This window comes from Castanea sativa, chromosome 5 (genome assembly GCF_040712315.1).
Source record: "Castanea sativa cultivar Marrone di Chiusa Pesio chromosome 5, ASM4071231v1".
Classification (NCBI taxonomy): domain Eukaryota; kingdom Viridiplantae; phylum Streptophyta; class Magnoliopsida; order Fagales; family Fagaceae; genus Castanea; species Castanea sativa.
Window position 1 is genome coordinate 286,054 of NC_134017.1, and position 21,183 is coordinate 307,236.

At 34.4% G+C, this 21,183-nt stretch overlaps 1 protein-coding gene and 1 pseudogene across 1 annotated transcript; one reads left to right on the forward strand and one right to left on the reverse strand.

Moving 5' to 3' along the window:
• Nucleotides 1-489: 489 nt before the first annotated feature.
• On the forward strand, nucleotides 490-6,728 carry LOC142633367 (mediator of RNA polymerase II transcription subunit 9). Its single transcript, XM_075807592.1, has 6 exons — nucleotides 490-1,045; nucleotides 1,138-1,200; nucleotides 1,326-1,406; nucleotides 1,853-1,911; nucleotides 2,001-2,081; nucleotides 6,435-6,728. Exons 1-5 carry the CDS (start codon nucleotides 740-742, stop codon nucleotides 2,056-2,058), a joined length of 567 nt encoding a protein of 188 aa, XP_075663707.1. The 5' UTR covers nucleotides 490-739; the 3' UTR covers nucleotides 2,059-2,081; nucleotides 6,435-6,728.
• A 1,629-nt stretch (nucleotides 6,729-8,357) lies between these two features.
• LOC142634158 (uncharacterized) lies at nucleotides 8,358-13,866 on the reverse strand (annotated as a pseudogene).
• Between the last annotated feature and the right edge of the window lie 7,317 nt (nucleotides 13,867-21,183).

Genomic DNA, 21,183 nt, shown 5'->3' on the forward strand with positions numbered 1-21,183 from the left:
CCAAGGACATCGAGCCGGACCTTACGAACAAGGTCGTCACCCCCGACTCGTCCACGTGATCCGTCACCCTAACGTTGTTGCGTAAGGGGCATGGCTTACGAACGCGAGGTGTTAATGACAGCAGTTGACGGACAGCGTGTTGTCGTCAGCTTCTTGACGTGCATTCAATATGTAAGTGAACTTCCGTCACCTTCTTCATGTGTCGTCACCTTGTAATAACGTCACTATCAAAGAAAATTTATTTTTATTTTTTTTGAGGTAATAAAAATTATTTTATAATAGATAATAGTAGTTTTATTAGTGGTATTTGATTGAATGAGTACCTTGATAAAGAGAGAGTAAATTTAGAAAGTCAAAATTGTAATTGACCAAATTTAAAGGGTGAAATAGGAGTTTTACTGCCATAACTCAGTTGGTTAGTATTTATTGGTATTTTCAAGACATCAAATTCCCCATCTTTATTAGACTGTTTTGTAAATATTGTTATCGTAAGTTTCCTCTTCTCACTTCCTTCTTCCTTTCTTGTCGTAAAAAAAAAAAAAAAAAAAATTCCCCACCTCTATCCTCTCAAAAAAAAAAAAAAAAAAATCCGGAGTTCAAATTATCGACTATTTTAAGGGGTGTTTCATGAATTCAAACACCAGTGACACTAAGGATTTTGACCGACAATACAAAGGCTGCTTTGCAGCCTTGTCTATCTGAATAAGGAAGAGTGAAGAGAGAGAGAGAGGAGAGAGAGATGGATAATTTCAACTCAGGAGGAAATTGGAGTATGATCCCATCCATCCCGACCCACAGCCACAGCAACACCTCTACACCTTCCAATCAAGACCACCTCTACCTCAGTCCCCAACAACCACAATCCCAATCTCAACAGTTTCAACTTCATCCACAACAACAACAACAACAAATGCATTATCAGCAGCAGCAGCAGCAACAACAACAACAACAGCGTATCCTTCAACAACAACAACAGCAGCAGCAACAGCAACAACAGCAACAGCATCAGCACCAATCACTCGCCTCTCACTTCCACCTCTTACATGTACATGTACCCCTTTTCTTTCTTTCTTTCTTTCTTTCAATACCCTAACCCCTTTTACTTTCCTTACATTCTTATTCTGTTGGTGGTTACAGATGGTGGAGAATTTAGCGGAAGTTATTGACCATGGAACCAGGGACCAGCAATCAGATACTTTGGTACTCTATTGCTATTGCTACGCCTTCTAATTTCTATTTTACTATTTTCTTTTCTAATATTTTGCAAAATCCTTTCTTTTTTTCTTTTTGGGGGTTTTAATTAGCATATGCAATTGTTATGAAAGGTGACTGATTTGAACAACCACTTTGAGAAGTGCCAGCTTCTGTTGAATTCAATTGCGTCTTCAATTCCCACCAAGGCTATGGTAATTGCCAACTCCTTTTTTTTTTTTTTTTAGTCAAAGTTATTTATTTATTTTATCCCCTTGGGTTTTATATGAATTTATGTGATTTACGAATTATTGGTGGTGTTTGATTATATGGTGTTTGTTTTTCCATGTTATTTGCATTGTAGAGTATACGAATCCATTATTTGGAATCAATTGTGTTGAGAATGGTTCAACGAACCATGTTGAGTTGTTCATTTACAATGGGTTTCTCAAGTCTAAACCATGTATATAACCTATAATGTAATGTGGGCTTATTCAGTTTTCATACTACATTTGAGGATGACATTGTACTGTTATTGTTATTATTATTATTATTATTTTTTTTTTTGGCATAATCAAAGATTTTTATGGGGTTCATTTTACCTTGTGTTTTAGTTTGTCTGTGTATTGGGGGAATTTGAGAGTTATTGTTTTGTTTGTAGACGGTTGACAGTCAGAAGCGGAAGCTGGAGGAAAGTGAGCAGTTGTTGAATCAGCGGAGGTTGGTATTGCTTGATAATTTGAAATTTGTTGCAATATGTGCTTTAATTCAATATGTGTTATCTATTTATTATTTTATTTCATTACCAGGGATCTGATTGCAAAGTACCGAAGCTCTGTTGAAGGACTTATCAAGTCCGAGCCATAACCCTATCACCCTTGTTATATGTGGTAAGATATATGTTATATTTTGTTTAATGGCCATGTAAGTTGAATGGGGAATGAATGCTAAGTAAATGACATCAATTTTTGCTTTAGTTTTAGTGACTATTTTTGGTCCTTCCAAATTACATAAGATTTTTTGCTAAATGGTCTTCTTTTTTCTTGATGACCTACTTTGGCCTTTTCATCTTAAAAGTTATTCTTAGGAAACAAACTGAAATATAAATGAAGAAAGAAAGCTGTTTGGGGTTGGAGTTTCATTGTTTTTGAGAATAGAGGTATGTGGTACAACCTCTATGACATAGGAAAAATTGGAGAATTTGTCTACATATGCTTGTGATAGGTTCAGTGTTTTGGTAGGTAAAAGAAAGGGCTTGATTTGGGGTTATAAGGAAGAAGAAAAAGAGAGGTTTTTATGATGTTCAGGGGTTTATGAACAGTAAACGTGAACAATACTATAAGAAATAGAAGAAGAAGAAAAGAGAGAAAATAACAAACAAAGGACAACATGCCTTGATGCTCAAAACACTCAATAATTTTATTACTTGTCTCCATCTCACTCTTTCTTGTACTAGTAGTATTAGGACTCCTAGTGGTTACTTGGGTCTGTCTTGATTTCAATAAAATCATTATTACTTATTAAAAAATGACTCCTAGACGTTAGTAGTATAGCACCCATAGTTTGACTAGTAAACTAAAACTAAAAAAAGACTAATTTGGGTCCAAAGAAAATATTATCTAAGATAATTAGGATTTTAGAAAATTTTAGACTCAATTAAACTACCAAATACCCTTAGTTTGCAGGAATTACAGAGACTACAGATTTGCCCTTGACTACAAAAGTGACCATAACTAATAAAATAAATACCCAAATAAAAAAACTACTATAACCTTAAAAGACTCATTCGTAAACCTATAAAACCTCACAACTTTTACTTCATTTGGACTTCACACATGGACCCAGTAAAATAATTCTTGAATAAGTAAATTTGCATAGTAATGGCTGCATCACTCTAATGGACTTTGTTCAGCTGAGCTAGCTGGTGTAGTCACAAAGCTAATTGACGGTATAATCTTCAGCCTGAATAAGTGTACTATCATCATGTTCTTTGATGCAGAATGCATTTGGGCCTAGATTGTAAGGGCTCACTTTTTTGAGCTTTTTCTTTAACTTATTTTCTGCCTGTGAAGTTGATTGTCCAGTCTACTTGTGTATTGCAGGATGCATCTGACTTTGTGTGAAGTTTTGATTTTCCTAATCCCAGTTTTGTGATAAAGTTTGAGATGCAATTATCTCTTTTATATTTTTTGGTCTGCTTTTGTAGAATTTTCTGAATGGATTTTTTAACTAAAATTTTGCTTTCCCTATATGTAGAATAACAGAGTTTTCACTTTTCGGGCAACAACATTTACCAATTTTTTGGAATTTTGTAACAAATATTTTAAAGAAGAATCAATTTATGTGTATTTGAGTCCCTTTTTATTATTAACAAACAAAAACAGTACAGTAGAACGTTAGACACTTAATAATTACGAGGATAGAGAACTAAAAGTAGGAGAGGCAAAATGAAAAAAGGAAGAAAAGTAAATGCATGAAAATAGCTGAAAATCATGGGATTCCACTTAAGGTGCACAAAAGTTTATCTTCTGCCTCAACTTCCTTCTGCACTTCTCAAAATAGTATTTCTGGTGCAACTCGATATTGTAGATTGTGGAACATTCCTGGTAGCACTTCTAGATCTTCAAAAACTGCCAAAGTCTCCGAGCCTAGTTTTTGTTTATGGTGTAATATATTACAAATCCTGTCCATCTGTAAAAGAACTAAAGTTTCTCTATAGCCCTTCCTTCAAATCTCATAAAGTGCCACTCTGATAGCAAGAACAATCGCCAGGTTTTAACGGGCTAGGAGAAACACCCATTTAATAGTCTAGAGCATTTCGATCTTTGCAAATAAAAGCAGATCCCTTCCAATGGTATTTTTTTCAAATTTCAAAATCCCCTCCAATCATTAATTCCTATATTTACCACGTTATGTGAGGAAGTAGTTTCTGTCTCAGTCGACCTAAGGTTAACAAGCTTTTGGGAATAAAGCAGTACTTGACTAGTACTTCAAATCTTGCCTTCAAAAACAGCACTTAAAAAAAACTAGAATGTGAGTAAATCCCATTGTTGGAAAGATTTTCCAGTCAAACAATGATCCTCTGTGCAATTGAGTGCAGTTGAATCTCATCAGGCTGAATCGATTGGCCCGATCCAAACCAAATAGTCTGCATGTAGTCACAATCTAGAAAAGCTGATCTAAGGTTTCCTATGCATTTTTACAAAAAAGAGCATGAAGTTTCAACAGGAACATTTCTATGCTGTAGTTTCGCTTTGATGGTTTACGCATTATTGCTAAGGAGCTGCCACATGAAAGTAATTACTCTGAAATGAATTTTAAGACGCCACAGATTAGTCCTTGAAAGAACAAACTGGTGAATTAGTTGTAAATTCCATCCAAGTTCTTATTTATCAATAATTGGTAAGTCTTCTTAACCAGATATTATCCAATCACCATTATGCAAAATGGCAAGATTATAGTGCTTGGAAAGCCAAAATTTGAAATGCATTGATTTAGGATGTTCCGAGAATCACCACTGTGATACTGCTTCTTAACAAGTCCAATATTCCAGCTACCTAAATCAGGGATGATCAAATCATTCACTGTATCCATCTGGTTATTTGACACCCTAGATAAAATCTGTAGCTTTGGATGGCATTGATTAGTGTTGTTTAAGTCAATTTCCTTACCTGATCCAATTTGCCACTGAGGTTGGGTTAATAGGATGCTTGACAGGATATAATTCCCTTCCATTTCCATGTAGCACTTGGCTTTGCCTTTGTGTCCTAAATGAAATTTGGTTCTTAAAGTATTACCTTTTAAGTGCCAATGCTAGCAAAGTTCTTGGCTTCTGAACAATTCTCCAAAATTGCTTTGCAAGGAATTATTCAGACGCTAATAGTGGCTCCAATGTCTTACTGCTAGTTTAATATTGTGCAGATAAATGACTTTTCAATGGATGTCTTGGACATTGCTGAGGTTAAAACCTGGTTTATCAGCACACCCTTTATGTTGTTATCAGAGTGCTTAAGGTATTAAGTTCATGTTCTTTTACAGGGAATGTAAATTTTTGTTAGACGGAGCATGGAAGAGATGAAAAGAGCTCACCAAGATCTAATCCTGGTGATCATTCTTGTGATATATATATATATATATATGTGTGTGTGTGTGTAAGTTACACATTTGGTGGGATTAGAACCCATGATGTCACCCTCCACCTTACTCTTTTTTAATGAGGAACTCCCTCAAGGTATGGGCCAGTGGGACCACCTGAGGGGTAAAACCCTGGATGCCTACACACCCCCCAATTCTCCTCACTCTTACAAAAGGAGAACAGGAGGTGCCATTCTTGTAATCACCATTGCCTTGGTGTAATAAGCCCAAGCTGCAATCCAGCCCGATAGCATCACTATGCATGTGTGGAAGACAAGACATGAGACTAGGATCAAGAACATAGTGCAAGACTAAGACTAACCAAGAAATGTTAAATAGATTGTTACAAGTAGTTGCATGAGTTGTTAGTTGAAAAACCGAACTTTAGCTTTTCTTGGTGTTAGCTTTGTATAATCCTAGTATAAATACTAGGCAAACGTGTACTCAAGGCTCATTATGAAACTTGATGCAAATTTCCCTATACTCTTCCTAGACTCTCTTCTTATGTCTTATTCTTCTTCTCTTGGAGGGTGACTTTAGTCAAGGCAGTCACTGACTAGTGACTACCTTGAATAAATTCAAACCCCTTACCCTTTCCCCATGCACTTACCATTACTACAAAACATTTCATCTCCCATCCATGTGCACCACAAGCAGTTTCATTACACTTAGATTGCTCACTGTTATCTCTAAATAGTGCTTGCAACTTTCGCTTAAGATATTGGTTAGGATTTCCCTCAATTCGACCTCAGGTTTGCAAGAACAATGTTTCCTGTCTGTTCTTACCAAGGACTGGATCTTTTCTGCTGAATGTCATTAACTAGCCTTTCTAGGCTATTTTGTTGGCAGACTCCTTCAATAACATAATATCCTCAAGGCTTTGCAATTTCAGGTAAAAAAATATGGATAGGATTGATTTCATGGTTTTAGGATTTTCTGTCAAAAAGCATCGATGCCTTTGTAATGAAATTGCAAGAACACCTAATGTTTCCTAGGGATGATTTTTAAATATGATTGTTTCTGATTTCAAAGTCAGATATATTTTGCTCACATAAAACTTGTCTGGAGATAATATTTAATGTTTTCTCTGCTTGGCATTCTCATTTCAGGTCTAGTTGCTTTCAGAGCATTCTGTACAAGATCTAAAGGAAAGCCAGAGGTCCTAGAACTGGGGATTATATTTTTTTCTGTAGTTCTTCATGTGCTATGTTGTTATTATGTTTACCTATTAACATGTATGACAGCTCCATGAAATGGTCATTGGTTGATCCAGATTTAATGAGTCACTTTGGTGCCTAAAAGCTTTTCTCCAAACTGCTTCTATTTATTCTGTCCATCTTCCCTAACAATGTCGCCACAGCATATTATTTTGAGTAATGGCTTTGGTAGCAGTGTTACGATGAGGTTTCATTAGGGTAAAATCAAAAGTTGTAAACGGGACAAGATGTAAAAAGTAATTTTATAGACAATGACAATTTTAAAATTTTTTTTAAAAAGCACAGTAATTTGTGTTATGCAAGTGACATATTTAACTTGAAACTAGTTTGTAACTATGTGCATGTGTACATATACAATTAAGAGCAATCTCACACACACATATATATATAAGTTTCTACCTAGTTGTAAAGGCTAATAAATTTGAATTAAGGCCTTTTTATATTTTCGAGGTTTAGATAAATGAAATTGAGTCAAATTTGTATAAGATGGAATGTAAAATTCATGTTTTACTCCATCCAATAAGAGATTGCCACATCAGCATTTTACTTAAAATTCAAAAATACCATTCTTTTGGAGGTGTGCTCATGAGAGTATTGGAGTTAAGGCGTGCTTGGTTAGAAGAGGGATGTTGAAGAGATATGTCCTATTTGCAGAGTGGAGGTGGAATCCGTTATGCATGCCCTTAGAGATTGTGGTTGGGCTAAGGCCGTGTGGATGCAGTTGGGTGTTGATAGCACTAACCAAGCCTTTTGGATGACAGATTTGCAAGAGTGGCTTACGCTGAATGGGAAGATGAACCGTAGCTTGCTGCCTGGTCAAACCCATGGAAGATGATCTATCCTTTTGCAATTTGGAATATATGGAAAAGCAGGAATAATGTTGTGTTTAATAGGAAGAACCCCAATCCAAGGTTGGCAACAAACATCATCGCGCAAACCAGGGAGTTTATGTATTGTGTGTGCATAAATAGAGATCCAGCCCGATACTTTATGAAGGAAGTTAGGTGAGAGAGGCCGCCAGAAGGGTGGAGCAAACTGAACACAGATGGTTCAGTCTTGGGTAGCACGGGTCTAGTTGGGTGTGGGAGAATTGTGAGGAACAATCAAGGTGGTTGGGTTGCTGGGTTTTCTAGATGTAATGGATTAACTAATAGCTTTGTGGCAGAGTTGTGGGGTTTGCGTGATGGGTTCATCATGTGCTGCAATTTAAATATTACTTCCACTATTGTTGAGCTTGATACAAAAGCTATTGTTGATATCTTTCAAAATTCAGACTACGAGAATAACATAGTTTCCCCTATTTTGGATGACTGCAGATAGTTGATTTGCAGATTTCAACGAATCCAATTTAAGCACTACTTCCACCAAGCTAACCGGTGTGTCGATGTGCTTGCTAGGATGGCTGTTGATAGGAATTTAGATTTTATTTCCCTTGAAAGTTAGCCTGTGAACTTGGTTAATGTGTTTGAAGAAGACTTTCATGGCATGTATATGACCAGGCTTTGCCTGGAACATGATGCAGCTGTTTAGTTTCTTTGCAATATATCGTCTCTTTTACCAAAAAAAAAAAAAACTTATAAACAAAATACTCATCTGTTGATAATTCTACAGTACCTATATGAAGTTTTAGGATCCCTGAGCTTTCTAGTCAACTATATGAAGTTTTAGGATCCCCTTCCCCTATGTATATATGTGTCTATGTATATATATATATGTGTGTGTGTGTGTGTGTGTGTTTTAAAAAAAAAAAAAAAAAAAAAAAGATGCCGACTTGATATCAAGGCATACATGCTGATTATAACTCTCTCCTCAGCATTTTGGTCAACTAAATGTCAACTTGATATCAAGGCATATATGACATACACAATAAGGCTGCCATCAACATGCTCTACTTCCAACAAAAAAAAAAAAAAAAACATATTACCCATACCCCTTTGTCCAAACAGGTACAGAGTATATTAATATCCCCAACCCGAATGAGATGCAAATGGTAATCAAGGCATATGCATATGCCCTCCAAGGGTGTTCGCTTTCTCTCATTGCATTGAACTCGGCAATGAAGGTAGAGACAGTACTCAAACAGCCCAATCCAAGTTGTATGCCCGCTGCAACAGTATCACAAGTCTGGCTACTCACCTGCACCAAATGATTCAAGATTGTGGTCATGTGCTATGCACGTAACAAACACTTATGGAGACATCTTAATTTTTACATGATTTGGGAAATTCCCAAGATCGAATTTGCCAACACTTATGGTCCGTTTGGATTGAGGAGGAGAGAGGGGGAGTAGAGTAGAGTAGAGTAGATTTAGCACAAAATTAGCTTATTTTTAGCCAACTCTACTCTACTCCCCCTCCTTCCCCCCTCCATCCAAATATGTCATTACAGCTTTCTTCACAGTAGAGACTGCTGCCATGATGCAAGCTGCAAAAACATTGACCGCTAGAGTCCCAAATGGCACCCATTTAAACAAACCAGCCTTGCCTAACCCACGTCCATTAAGTCTGGCTAAGAACCACCTGATCCACACACCTGGAGGTCCAACAAAACAAGCCAACCATAGCTGAGCACCACTGCTGCCGCTGCTAAACTCCTCCCTCAACAATTCTCCACATACACCCCATAACAAGCTTAGCATCAAAGTCAACACCACCATGACTGCCAAGTGACGCTTGAAGCTGTCCACCCTCCAATTGCTGCTTGAGCTTGGAGTGCCACTTCCTGTACACGCATTTCGCCTTGTTAGAAGCCACCTGAAACCCTTGGCTGTCTCAATCCCAAAAATAATGGAATAGGCCGCAAGAAACAAACCTGAATGGAATCATACAGGTTAAAGGACCATCTCACTCTTAAGTGCCAGAGTAGGCTATAGACTGTTGTTAAGTTTTGAATAGACTAAAGTGGGATATACTATTCAAATCTAATGGACTAGATTACCTACACTACTACATCAACATAGTTCTTACAGTATGGATTTTTACCTACAAGAAATCCAAGCACAGCAAGCACCCAGTGGCCATCAACAATAAGATCAAGCATTTTCTGGTTCCAACCGCTGAAAGTTGTAAGACTTCCCAAATAACCAGTCGCCAATCCTATTGCTAGGTAGTCTGACACGCTGGATATGTCTGCTTTGAAAACAACACCCCACCACCCCATCAAGAAAGAACCAACCTAAAAAATGAAAAAATATATTATTATTATTATTATTATTATTATTATTATTTGAAGCAGAATATCTTATGTCTTCCAATTAATGTCTTTTGTGACCTTTATACACACATATGAAGGGTTGAAAGCAAGAAATCCTAGCTATCCTGTACTGTGACAGACCTTCATAATTTATGCCAGACATAAGTTGTAATTAGGAGCATATAATCATATAAGCGATTCTTCAGAGCTATGAAAAATGTAGGCTTAAACACTCGTATAGTCTCATCCACTATTGTAATTGAATATGGAGAGTGACTACCACAAACATCCCAACTCTAGAAGCAGATGTTGTCCAAAACAATTGTATCTTTGGAGTAAATGTAAAATACCTCTCAAACAATTTTACTTTGCATGACCATAAAGAATTAGCTACAATTGACTATAGTTATCATCAGCGCATGTTCAACATATTTAATTCATTTATCATAAATTAACGTATCTTGATTCTTTAATCATATTCTCCAAATACTCATAACTTAATTTGATTTTTAACAAAGTAAACATTGAACTATCACCACATAGTTCAAGAATGAGTGATTCCTCAACCACATCACCTGCCACTATAAATTTTCTCACAAAGCCCAAGCATGTGAATGATATTCACATTGAAAAAAAAGACAAATCGGTGATTCACAATGATTCTTCCAATGGAAATCAAACCCTTAAAATAACATTGAAATAAGACACATCTCAATGTCAAATGTAAAGTAGTTCAGATGCAATTTTTTCCAAGTGAATCCTTTAAATTGCTCTGAATGTGTGTGCATGCATCAGGAGAGAGAGAGAGAGAGAGAGAGAGACCATATTGGAAGGAAGTTCAAGGTACAAAATGTTTTCATCGTTTGTCAAGCCAGCGACTCTGGGACCAAACAACTTTTGTAGTACATACCTTGTCAAAACCTACACATTGTGGCATGTTAAATATCATAATATTACTGAGTATGCTTACCAACATGAAATTTACAATTAATCAAATGCAAAAGTGGAAATTCTATCTGATCCAAAGAAGATTGAAATTCCAACCAGGCCAATCACAGAATCACAATTCATACGTATAATAAATTAATAATTTTAGTTATTTCCAAATTCTTATGACAAAATGGAGGTAGTATGTCCAAATTATTGAGACACTAATTTGAGCCTCTCCAACTTTTGTCAAACACTATTCAGTTACTTCCAAGAGGTTGGATTGTTTAGAACTCCAGCACTATGGCTCATATCTGGTTATGTCAAATATGGATAATTAACAATAATAATTACAGTGACACTCTTAGAGAACTTCCTTTTTCTTTTCTTTTCTTTTTTTGGATATTATATCCTTTGATCTGTATACCTTTGGTTTAAAGAAGTTAGTTTTTAAACATATATTATCAGGCAACACAAAAATACATCTGCATCAAAATTCTTCCCCAAAAAAACCAAACATCACACACTTGTAAAAAGAAACAAGCACAATGGGATTATAAGTTATGAGCATATTGCATTTTGGAACTTGGAAATAAATAAATAAATTATAAATAAAATAAATAAATAAAAACTAAACTAAAAGGAGTGTGCATATATATAGTGCATACTAGCCCAAGAATCCCAAAAACAGCTAAATGAATGAGGCACAAAGCATATTCCAATAACTTTGGCAACCTTTCCTTATCGTCCTGCATATAGAAACATGAAACATGCGCATTACTTGAACAATCTAATTAGAGGGAAACAAGACTTGTTTAAAGTAGCCATTAAATAATCAACAACTACCAAAAAAGTTTAGGAATTTCATTTAACAAAGATAAAGAAATGAGAAATTGTTGATGAAAGCTCACTTGCTTTTTGTCTTTAGAGCACCCAATTGCATCTGTGGAAAGGGGAGATATGATCCTCAGGCAATGGTGTCACTACGGAGATCATAGTCATTGTTGGTTAATCACAAGACCAATACCTACTAAGGTGCAACAGAGTATCCCCAGAAGTGGGGGCAGATACTCCATTCTCTAATGCATGATCAACAGAAAAGTGGTGGCTGCTACTCTCACCGTGCCTGTTGCTATGAAGAGCCCGATCCCCAATATCTCCTGCCTCTGAGACAATCTCACTTTCAATGTCATCATCAATATGAACAGGTGTAGCTACTGACAAACTTATAGAATGCCTTCTCAATGAAGAATTGGCACTACTTGTGCAACTAAATGATCCACTTCGTCTGGGTTCAATGTCAGCAATCCCAATATCCATCACTTCCCACCAAAACCTCAAGGCTTGATTACTCTTGGAATAACTTCAATAGTCACTGAAATAAATTAGGATGTTCGCTCAGAGGCCAAATCTATATGAATATAATAATAATCTAGATACTGCTGACAATGATGATAGTGTTAGTACTTTTAATTCCTGCAAACAATTCTCAACTACTACACTTTTGAAAAAACTAATTATGTGCACACAGGTACAAGTGATGACACCCATTCTAATTCATTTTAATTAAAGGTCAATCTTGAGAAATATAAGCTCATTAATATGTGTTGGCATCTAAGTTCTGTGAGTCATGACATCAGAGAGATAAAGCCACAAAAGTAATAACATATGATAGTCCAAACATTTCAATTTTGATTGGTATTAGTAAATCTTCTCCCTCAAACAACCACTCAGACAAAAATCAAAATACTTTGCCTATAAGATCATGGACTTAATGAGTGATGTCTTTGAATTCAATTTAAAACAATTCGGAACATCGATATTGTCTGCCCAATCTCTAAGATTGCCATAATTTAAGACAAATCTTCTAGCATGGTCATAATTAATTTTTTTTCGTTTTCTAACCCATCAAATTTATCAAAAAAAAAAACTCTCACATTATAAGCAAATAAAAGTTATAAGTTTCTACATTACCAGGGAGAACATGAGATTCTCAATTAAAAGCACTGAAACATAATTAGAAAAACTTCTTAACCATAAAATAAATGACAGTTCACACAACTTTCTCAGCAGTACCTCCATCTCAGATCTAAAGTTCACCAAGAACAAAGAATATTTTTATTTTCTATGTACAAATTCTATTTAAACAACAGATAAATTAGATAAAAACTTTTGTATTTCTCAAAAAAAGAAAAGAAAAAGAAAAACTAGGGAACATAAAAACAAAATAGCATTCCTATCACCTGACACATAGGACATGCACCGGTGGATTTGTTAGAACTTACCCTTTTTTTATCAACTTCACAACAAAAGGGATGGTTAGGCCAAATGGGTTGTCATAATTTTATAGATTTAAGAAAGAGGGCAAAGCTGAATATTATAGCAATAAAATCTGATTCCACTAGTTTTGAAAATCCTTTTCGATAAGTAATAAAGATTTATTTATATATAAAAGAAAAAGACACTCAAGTACACAGGGAGTATGGGGTGTATATATCAAATACAAAAATTACATAAATCAAGTAAATCCAAAATTGAAGAAAAATGTTGGTTTCTCCACACTAAGAACTAGTCCAATAAGGTTCTGAAAAATAGAAGCTTGAGATCAGGCATAGAATGCTCAAAACACCTACTATTTCTTTCCTTTCAAATACACCACATCAAACAATGAGAAACAACCATCCAATATCTCCATTACGATGGCGACCAAATCAACCTTGCCAACAAGCAAGAAGCTCAACAACAGACATTGGCATAACCCAACAAACTCCAAATAAACCAAAAACCATATCTCACAACTCCAGAGCAACCAAACAATGAAGTAATAGGTGGTCAACAGTTTCACTATTACACTTGCACATATAACACCAACCCAAAATCCATACCTTTCTTTTTCTTGAATTGTCAATTGTCAAACATTTCCCCAAGGCAATAGTCTATACAAAGAAAGCCACTCTAGAAGGAATCTTTTGCTTCCAAATGCTTTTCGAAGGGAAAAACTGCTTACTATGGCCAACTAGAAGATGGTAGTACGCACTAACCACAATGGCCAATTGAAAATCCTTGCTCTAGATCTAATGACAGACATTCCAAGTGAAATGGAATAAGCAGATCCCATCTCCATGCCCAATTAATAAATTTTTTAGGAAAAAAACTCAAACTATTAACTAGAAATTTTATCATCTCTTCCAAGCCCCTTGTAATTGGGTGTAAAATATGTTTGGGTAGCTAAGCTAGGCAGAGGAATAGCATTGACTTTCATGTTCAAAACACAACCTACGCTAGATCTCATGTAACAAAAAGTCAAACATTAAAACTTATATGAAAAGATATTAAATTATTGATAATTGTCAGGTTCAGATAATCATGACATGAGAGAGCGATAAAGACACAAAACCAAGCTTAATTTAGTATTCACTCACTTCATTTTCTAAATAATAAAACAATTTACTCATGGATCCAATTTAATCAATGTGGTGCAGAGCATAACACCTGTTTTCTCTCTTTTTACGCTAGCTATGGACTTATCTCACCTATTTGATCAGCAGATTGCAAGATCAAATTTGATGCATATAACTTGTACGTTTCCACCAATTTGAAAAACTAGAATGAACCTGTCACATGGGTCTTCATGATGTTAGAAATTTCATGGTAAATTGGGGTTGAGCAAAACTAGTGTCACAACAAAAATTCTGAACAATTTCACCAAAAGCAATTTGTCTACCAACCCAAACTTGGTTTGTGTTTGGCATTGGATTAAAAAGTCACCTTTTTATACTATTTAGCTTATTTTTGATACTATTTATGGGTCCTATGGTATTTTTTGATATTATTCATGAGTCTCATTATACTATTTATGCTACCTTTTAGCTTTATCTATAGTACTTTTAGCAAAAAAATTTCAATTTAAGCTAAATAAGCTGTTCCAAACTCTTAGGCCTATCACAAATTTACAATCTTTTTTATAATGACCCATGTGTAACTAAGGTGGTAGGTAAAATTGGGTGTTGCTATGAAATTGCTGTGACTTTATCTTTATTGAAATTATTAAACTCTATGACCCAGAAAAATTAATTGATAGTTCGAACAACAAGCAGAATCTTCAGCAGCAAACTCATATTTTTAATAGCAATCCAATCATATAACTAAAAATGCTAATAGCTAAAAAATGTGTCCTCCACTAACAGAACATGAAAAAGGAAAAAAAAAATACAAAACAAACCCCACTCAAATACCATTAGGAAAATTTTCCTTAGACAAACTATCAAGACAAATCCACAAAAATGATTGTTTCTTAATATATTAGGATACAATCACCTACCAAAAAAATTAAAAGACATAAAATACTATTGTTTCTTAATACATTATCCATAAAAGGGGAACTTAACACTCTTTTATAAATTTATCTAATTTCAAATTATTAGTTATAGTATTATAAGTTAACAACAGGCACAAGTGAATCACTATTATCTTATTGAATTTGAGTGACAATTTAGTATATTATATGGTTTGTCTTTATCTTTATCTTTTTTTTCTGTCACTCACCCAGCCCTACTACCGACGCTATGAATTTATTATGGACTACTAACAAACACTTTTCCTAACTTTACCATTTTATTCCAGTGACAGAAAGATAAATCACTGTTCAATCTATTCCTATTTCTGTCATTTGCCCCAATTTGATTGCCCCACTACCAGAAAACAACAGTCAAACACTAATATATTTTCTAATTTCTACAGACTCTACTCTCTCTTATGATCTTTTCTATATAATATAAGAGAGAATCACAAACACCAAGAGTCACAACTCACAAAATCAGAGAGTCACAGAGCCAAAATGCCCAAACAAAAAAAAGAAAAACAATCAAGCACAAATTCATATATTCAATCCACAAACACAGATTCTGAGATTCACAAACACTATTTTAGATTTTGAAAGATAGATTAAATACTAGAGTGAACTGTGAAGGCTGGGCTAGGCAAATCGAGCAACCGGTGGCAAAGTGTAGGGATGGCCATACCCATTGGGTAATGGATATCCAACCCTACCCGATCCAAATATTCCGGGTAATACCCGGTCCTTGATGGGTAGAGCTTAACGGGTAGGGTATGGATATTACCCGAATTATTCGGGTAGGGTATGGATAATATCCATACCCAACCCGTATTTAAAAAAAAAATTTCAGATTTTTTTTAAAATTCAATAGAATGTTTCTTTCCAAACTTTTGTATTGCCTGTCCATAAATCTCTTCCTTCCATTGGTATCTACTTTCTATCAATCAATTGCGTTTTATTTTATTGGGGTTTGTTTACATTCTTCTTATTAATCTACATTCATTCATTCTCTCTCTCTCTCTCTCTCTCTCTCTCTCTCTCTCTCTCTCTCTCTGTTTTATTTAAATAATTGAAGAAATTCTGTATCTCTTGTGTTGTGTTGGGTAGGATCTCACAAGCCGCTCTTATATTCAATGGAAGAATTGGCAGATATGACTGACAATTTTAATGAAAAAAATTTGATTGGAGAAACCTTATTTACCAAACTGTACCGTGGGACAATCCGACATGGCTGGCTTCCTTTTGAAGATTGGGTTGTCACTGTGAAGATTTGGGATTATACTCTACAAACATCGTGTCACCTCGACGGAACTGAAAGCTTTAATGTATATATGGTTTTTACTTAATTAAGTTCTTGCAATTATTTTTTGTTTTTCCTTACTGATGCCATTTTTAAAATTATTTTCTTCTTGAAATTCATAAATGTCTATGATGTACCCTTACTGAGTTGAATGATAAGATTATACTTTTATATGTTGTTAAAAGTATAATGCAACTTTGCTAATTAGAGTTGTTAGATTGCTGAATAAATTATAATGTCTATTGATTAGTTTTTTATTTTTTAAGATAAAGCTATTGGTTAGTTTTTAAGTTAAAATGATTTGCATAAAAAAAAAAAAAAAAAGGGTTTCGGGTTTCGGGTAGGGTATGGATATCCATGGATAATAATTCGGGTAAGATTCGGGTATGGATATTAATGGATATTGATATTCGGGTATCCATGGGTAAGATTTTCGGATCGGGTATACCCATACCCTACCCATGGCCATCCCTAGCAAAGTGCAGATGGGTCTTGCTGCGTTGTGGCCAGTGGCCGTTTGGGTCTCGAGGTGGCGGCGTGGGCAGTGAGATGGTCTCGTGTGGTGGCGGCGGGCAGCGGCAAGATGGGTCTCTCTCGCCTCTCAAGTCTCAATTTCTCTCTATCTGCTGTATCGACTACTCTACTCTCTGGGTCTCTCTAGCCTCTTAATTTTTCATTCCTTTCTTTATTTTCTTTGTTTTTTTCTTCCTTTCTTTGAATTCGGACTTTTTTTTTTTTTTAAGAATATAACAATCAATTGGCTATACATACTTTTTTTTTTAAATATGGCTATTAATTTCCCACGGATTTCTTTTTAAAATTAATTATTCGACAGATTTAAGATGAATTTTTTTTTTTTTTTGAGGATAGATGAATCTTTCTTACTTTGCTGCCTTGTGATGATGCAATTTTTTCTTTTCCGCACATGTATATGTGTCTTTTTTTTTTTTTAATTTGTTTTTGATAAAAATCTTTTCTATTTGCCAATATCAACTAAAACTTTTTTTTTATGAAAAAAAATTAAAATATTTTAATATAAAATTTATCAACAAAATTAGCCGTAACCTAAAACTATAATCTTATTCAATATTTTTTTGTTAGAGGTGAATTTTAACAAATCTATCATTAAATTACATTTTCTTTTTATATTGTCCATGTTTATAAAATTTTTAAAAAATTAAAAATCAATAACTATATTATTAATACATTATTTAAATTGTAAGTTTTTATAGTTTAAAATTATGTATAAAATATAATTTTATAGATCATGTAATAAATAATGGCTCCGTTTGGTGGGACGTTTTCTAATTGAAAACTCGCATTTTTTATCAAAAACGCTGAAAGCTATGCGTTTGGCAATATGTTTTTTAAAAAATTACGTTTTTGGAAACTCTGATATTTGCGTTTGCAAAACACTATGGTGAATGGCTTTTTAAAAAACGCAGGAAAAAAAAGCAACTATCATGTTCGGTTGAAGTTTGAAATTCCTAAAATATCCTCACAAATACTAATATCTTGCCTGCTACCTGACTATCATCTATCTCCTCTACGCCTTGCGACTATCTAATTCTGCTCAGCTTTGATGAAATTTCTTCTCTATAGCTTTTTTCATTAATTGAATATTCTGGGCATGAAAAAATTGGAGCACAAGCAAAAATTACTTTGGTATGGGATGAGGAGTGGGTGACGCAAAAAAGATAAATCTGGAGAAACTTAGATGTAATTGAATGAATTTTTAGAAATTACTAAGGTTAGATGCAGACCATGTGATTGGCGGTAGAGGATTTTTGTCTAGCTACTCCGCAAGTGAAGGAGAAGCTTGTGGTAGTAGGAGATAGACATTGGGAAAGATAAAAATTAGGTGTCCTTCTTGTGTAATTTTTTATTATTATAATAACATAAATAAATTACACTATTAAATAGAACCATATTATTATTATTAAATTTTTATGGGACATTTTCTTGTTATTACATTATTAAATAAAAAAATATATATTATTACTCTTATTATTATCATTACAACATAGTCTGTTAGGTCTTTTTTTGTAAATTTTTCAAGACAGCAATTTTAGAGCAACATGTTTTACCAAACGCTCAAATATTACTTTAAAAATTGTGTTTTCAAAATGCTCATTTTAAAAACGCTATTTTTTAAAAATGCATTTTTAGAACAGCTTATCCAAACAGACTCAATATCTGATTGTCACAAAATTTAACTTATGTATTAAGAACACAAAGAACATGCAATCTAACGATTAGATTTGTAAAATATGTATTAATATTAATGATATTGAGTAAAGTTGTCACCTTAAGCTACAACCAATTTTGTAACTAAACTTTGTCCAACATTTTATCTCTAAAAACCACAAGTTTTATTTAGACTTACATGCCACTATCAACTGAAACATTTTATCTCTAAAGATTACTAGTTTTTTTTTTTTTTTATAGAGATAGTTTTATTTAGACTTTTTTTTTTTTTTTGAGAAGAAGTTTTATTTAGACTTACATTCATCTTCGTATACTTTATAATAAAATAATACAAATAGTATAGCTTATCATAAAACCTTATTATATGGCAATTGTATTGGATGTATTATTTAGATGCAAGCAACTACAAATATAATTATGTTTTGCGTTAGATGAGAGTTCTAAAAGTATGTTATAATTATGTTTAGTGGTTGTTTTTTCAACAAAATAATATTTACCATAAGTTCATAACTAAAACCGTGCAATACATGGGAATTCAATTAGTAAATATATAAAGTTCTAAATATTTAGATGTATGTTTGTAACTCAAAAAAAAAAAAAAAACAAAGTATGTATACTTATTATTATTATTTACTTTTTTGAGAGAGAGTTTCAACCTATGGCGTCCGCTCCTAATAATAGCTCTTTATTATCAGACCAAAACACCAATCAGTTTTTGATATAGGCGGAGATTGAACCCCAGATCTTTTATACAACCATCAGAGATTTTACGAATTGAGCTAACTGGAACCCACAAGTATGTATACTTATTGATTGCTAGAAACAACTCGAATGAGACTTTGAGTATCAATATTAAATTTTAATTTTCATCAATCTTCATTGAATGAAGAGCAATCATTAGTCAATGAAAAATAGAAAAAGTGGTGAATTTTACACATTTTTGTTCAAAAATTACTCACATCTATAGGTTTATAACACAGTACATATACAAATTTCTACAGTATTCGTGTATATTTACACGATTACCGTAACTTTCTATTTGATTATTTAAATCAACTTTTTCTCTATCCTCTCTCTCTTCCCCATGCTTTTTTCAATCCAAAAACAAAACAAAAAAACAAAGGAGGAGGAAGAAGAAAAAGAAATCAACTAAAAAAAAAACTCATCACAAATTCAACTCAAAATCAACCCAAACAATATCCAACAAAAAATATCCATTAAAAAAAAAACTAAATCAACCCAAAACACATGCCGAAACTGCTATCACCACTACCATGTGAGAGAAACTAAAGATTTGAACCTTACCAACCCTAATCAGGTCTTTGATGATTCAAGGGTCGAGTTTGCCTCAAATCTGTCTTCAAATGTCAAAAATATACTTGGATTGATATGAGTTTACGTCTAAGTGAAGTTTGGAGGTTTGTTTATGGAGTTTTTTGGTGTAAGAAACCCCAATCCCCAAACCCACATGGAACCGGAAATAAAATAAAAGAGATGAGAGAGAAGGAGAGGGCAGCAACCACTGTTTGTGGCGGTGCCGTTGAGTTTTGTTGCCACTGATGTTGGTGAAGGCTTTAGGGCTCTTGCCTCTGGATAGAGCTCTGGCTATGGAGGATTGCGAGAGACAGAGAATTTTAGAGATAAAGAGAAGATGGTTGGGTTGGAGAGAGAGAGAGAGAGAAAAAGAGAATGGGGCTGTTTGGATTTTTTTTTTTTATCACTCATTACTCCTCACTCATCACTTAAAATCCCCCAATTTTCTAATACCCACTTGTTTGGTTTTTGTTTTCACCTCACATCACTCAAATATTTCCACCTTTTTGTGGGTCCCATACCTGCACACTTGGTCAGAGACCCATACATGATTTCTGTTAGCCTACCTGCCTCACTCTACCTTGATCCAATCTTCAGCTCTCACCTCGCCTCTCATAAAATACCATACCAGCTTCGGCAAAGAAAAAAAAAAAAAAAAAAACCCGGACCTAGATGTGAAGAACAGAGCAGATAAAGCCCAGCAAACTTTTCTCACATTTCTCTTCCCCTGCGACGATCTCCACCATCACTAATGGCGGCACCAGACATTCCTTTTTTTTTTTTTTTTTTTTTTTTCCTTCAACCCCCAATACCCACAATGACGATCAGACCTGCAACGATCGAACCTGCAGAAACCTAGTGACGATCGGACCAGTAGCGACCCAGCGATGATCAGACTTGCACCGGTGGCGAAGATCAAATGGGTTTTGTGATTAAGGAAAAAAAGCGCCTAAGACCATCAAAAGAAAGAAAAAAAAGAATTGAAGGCAGCGAAGACCAAAGAAAGGAGAGAAGAAAAAAGAAAGAAAAGTGGAGAAGAAACAGTGCTTGAGATCATAAAAGCAGTGTCACGTGCGTTGCTCTGATAGTGGGTCCCTTCATGTGTGTTTAATTACAAAAATATCATTGAAAATTGAAAGCACCTAAAATGTGTTTTTAGTTTGCCATAACTCATCACTCAAAAATTAGAGATTTGAATGATGGAAACAATAACAGGAAACAAATCCAAATAAACTTTTTTTTTATGGGTCCCACTTATTTTGAGTTATGGGTGATGGAAACAGAGTTATGGGTGATGGAAAACATAAATCCAAACAGCCCCTATAATTCCGAAAAAATAAAGAGAGAGAGAGAGAGAGAGAGAG

Bases quoted from the DNA above. Each gene is read 5' to 3' on its own strand.
- LOC142633367 (XM_075807592.1), top strand. From the start codon at position 740: ATGGATAATTTCAACTCAGGAGGAAATTGGAGTATGATCCCATCCATC. The intron at 1,201-1,325 runs GTACTCTATTGC...TTGTTATGAAAG, and splicing joins ACCAGCAATCAGATACTTTG to GTGACTGATTTGAACAACCA. The intron at 1,912-2,000 runs GTTGGTATTGCT...TTTCATTACCAG, and splicing joins CAGTTGTTGAATCAGCGGAG to GGATCTGATTGCAAAGTACC.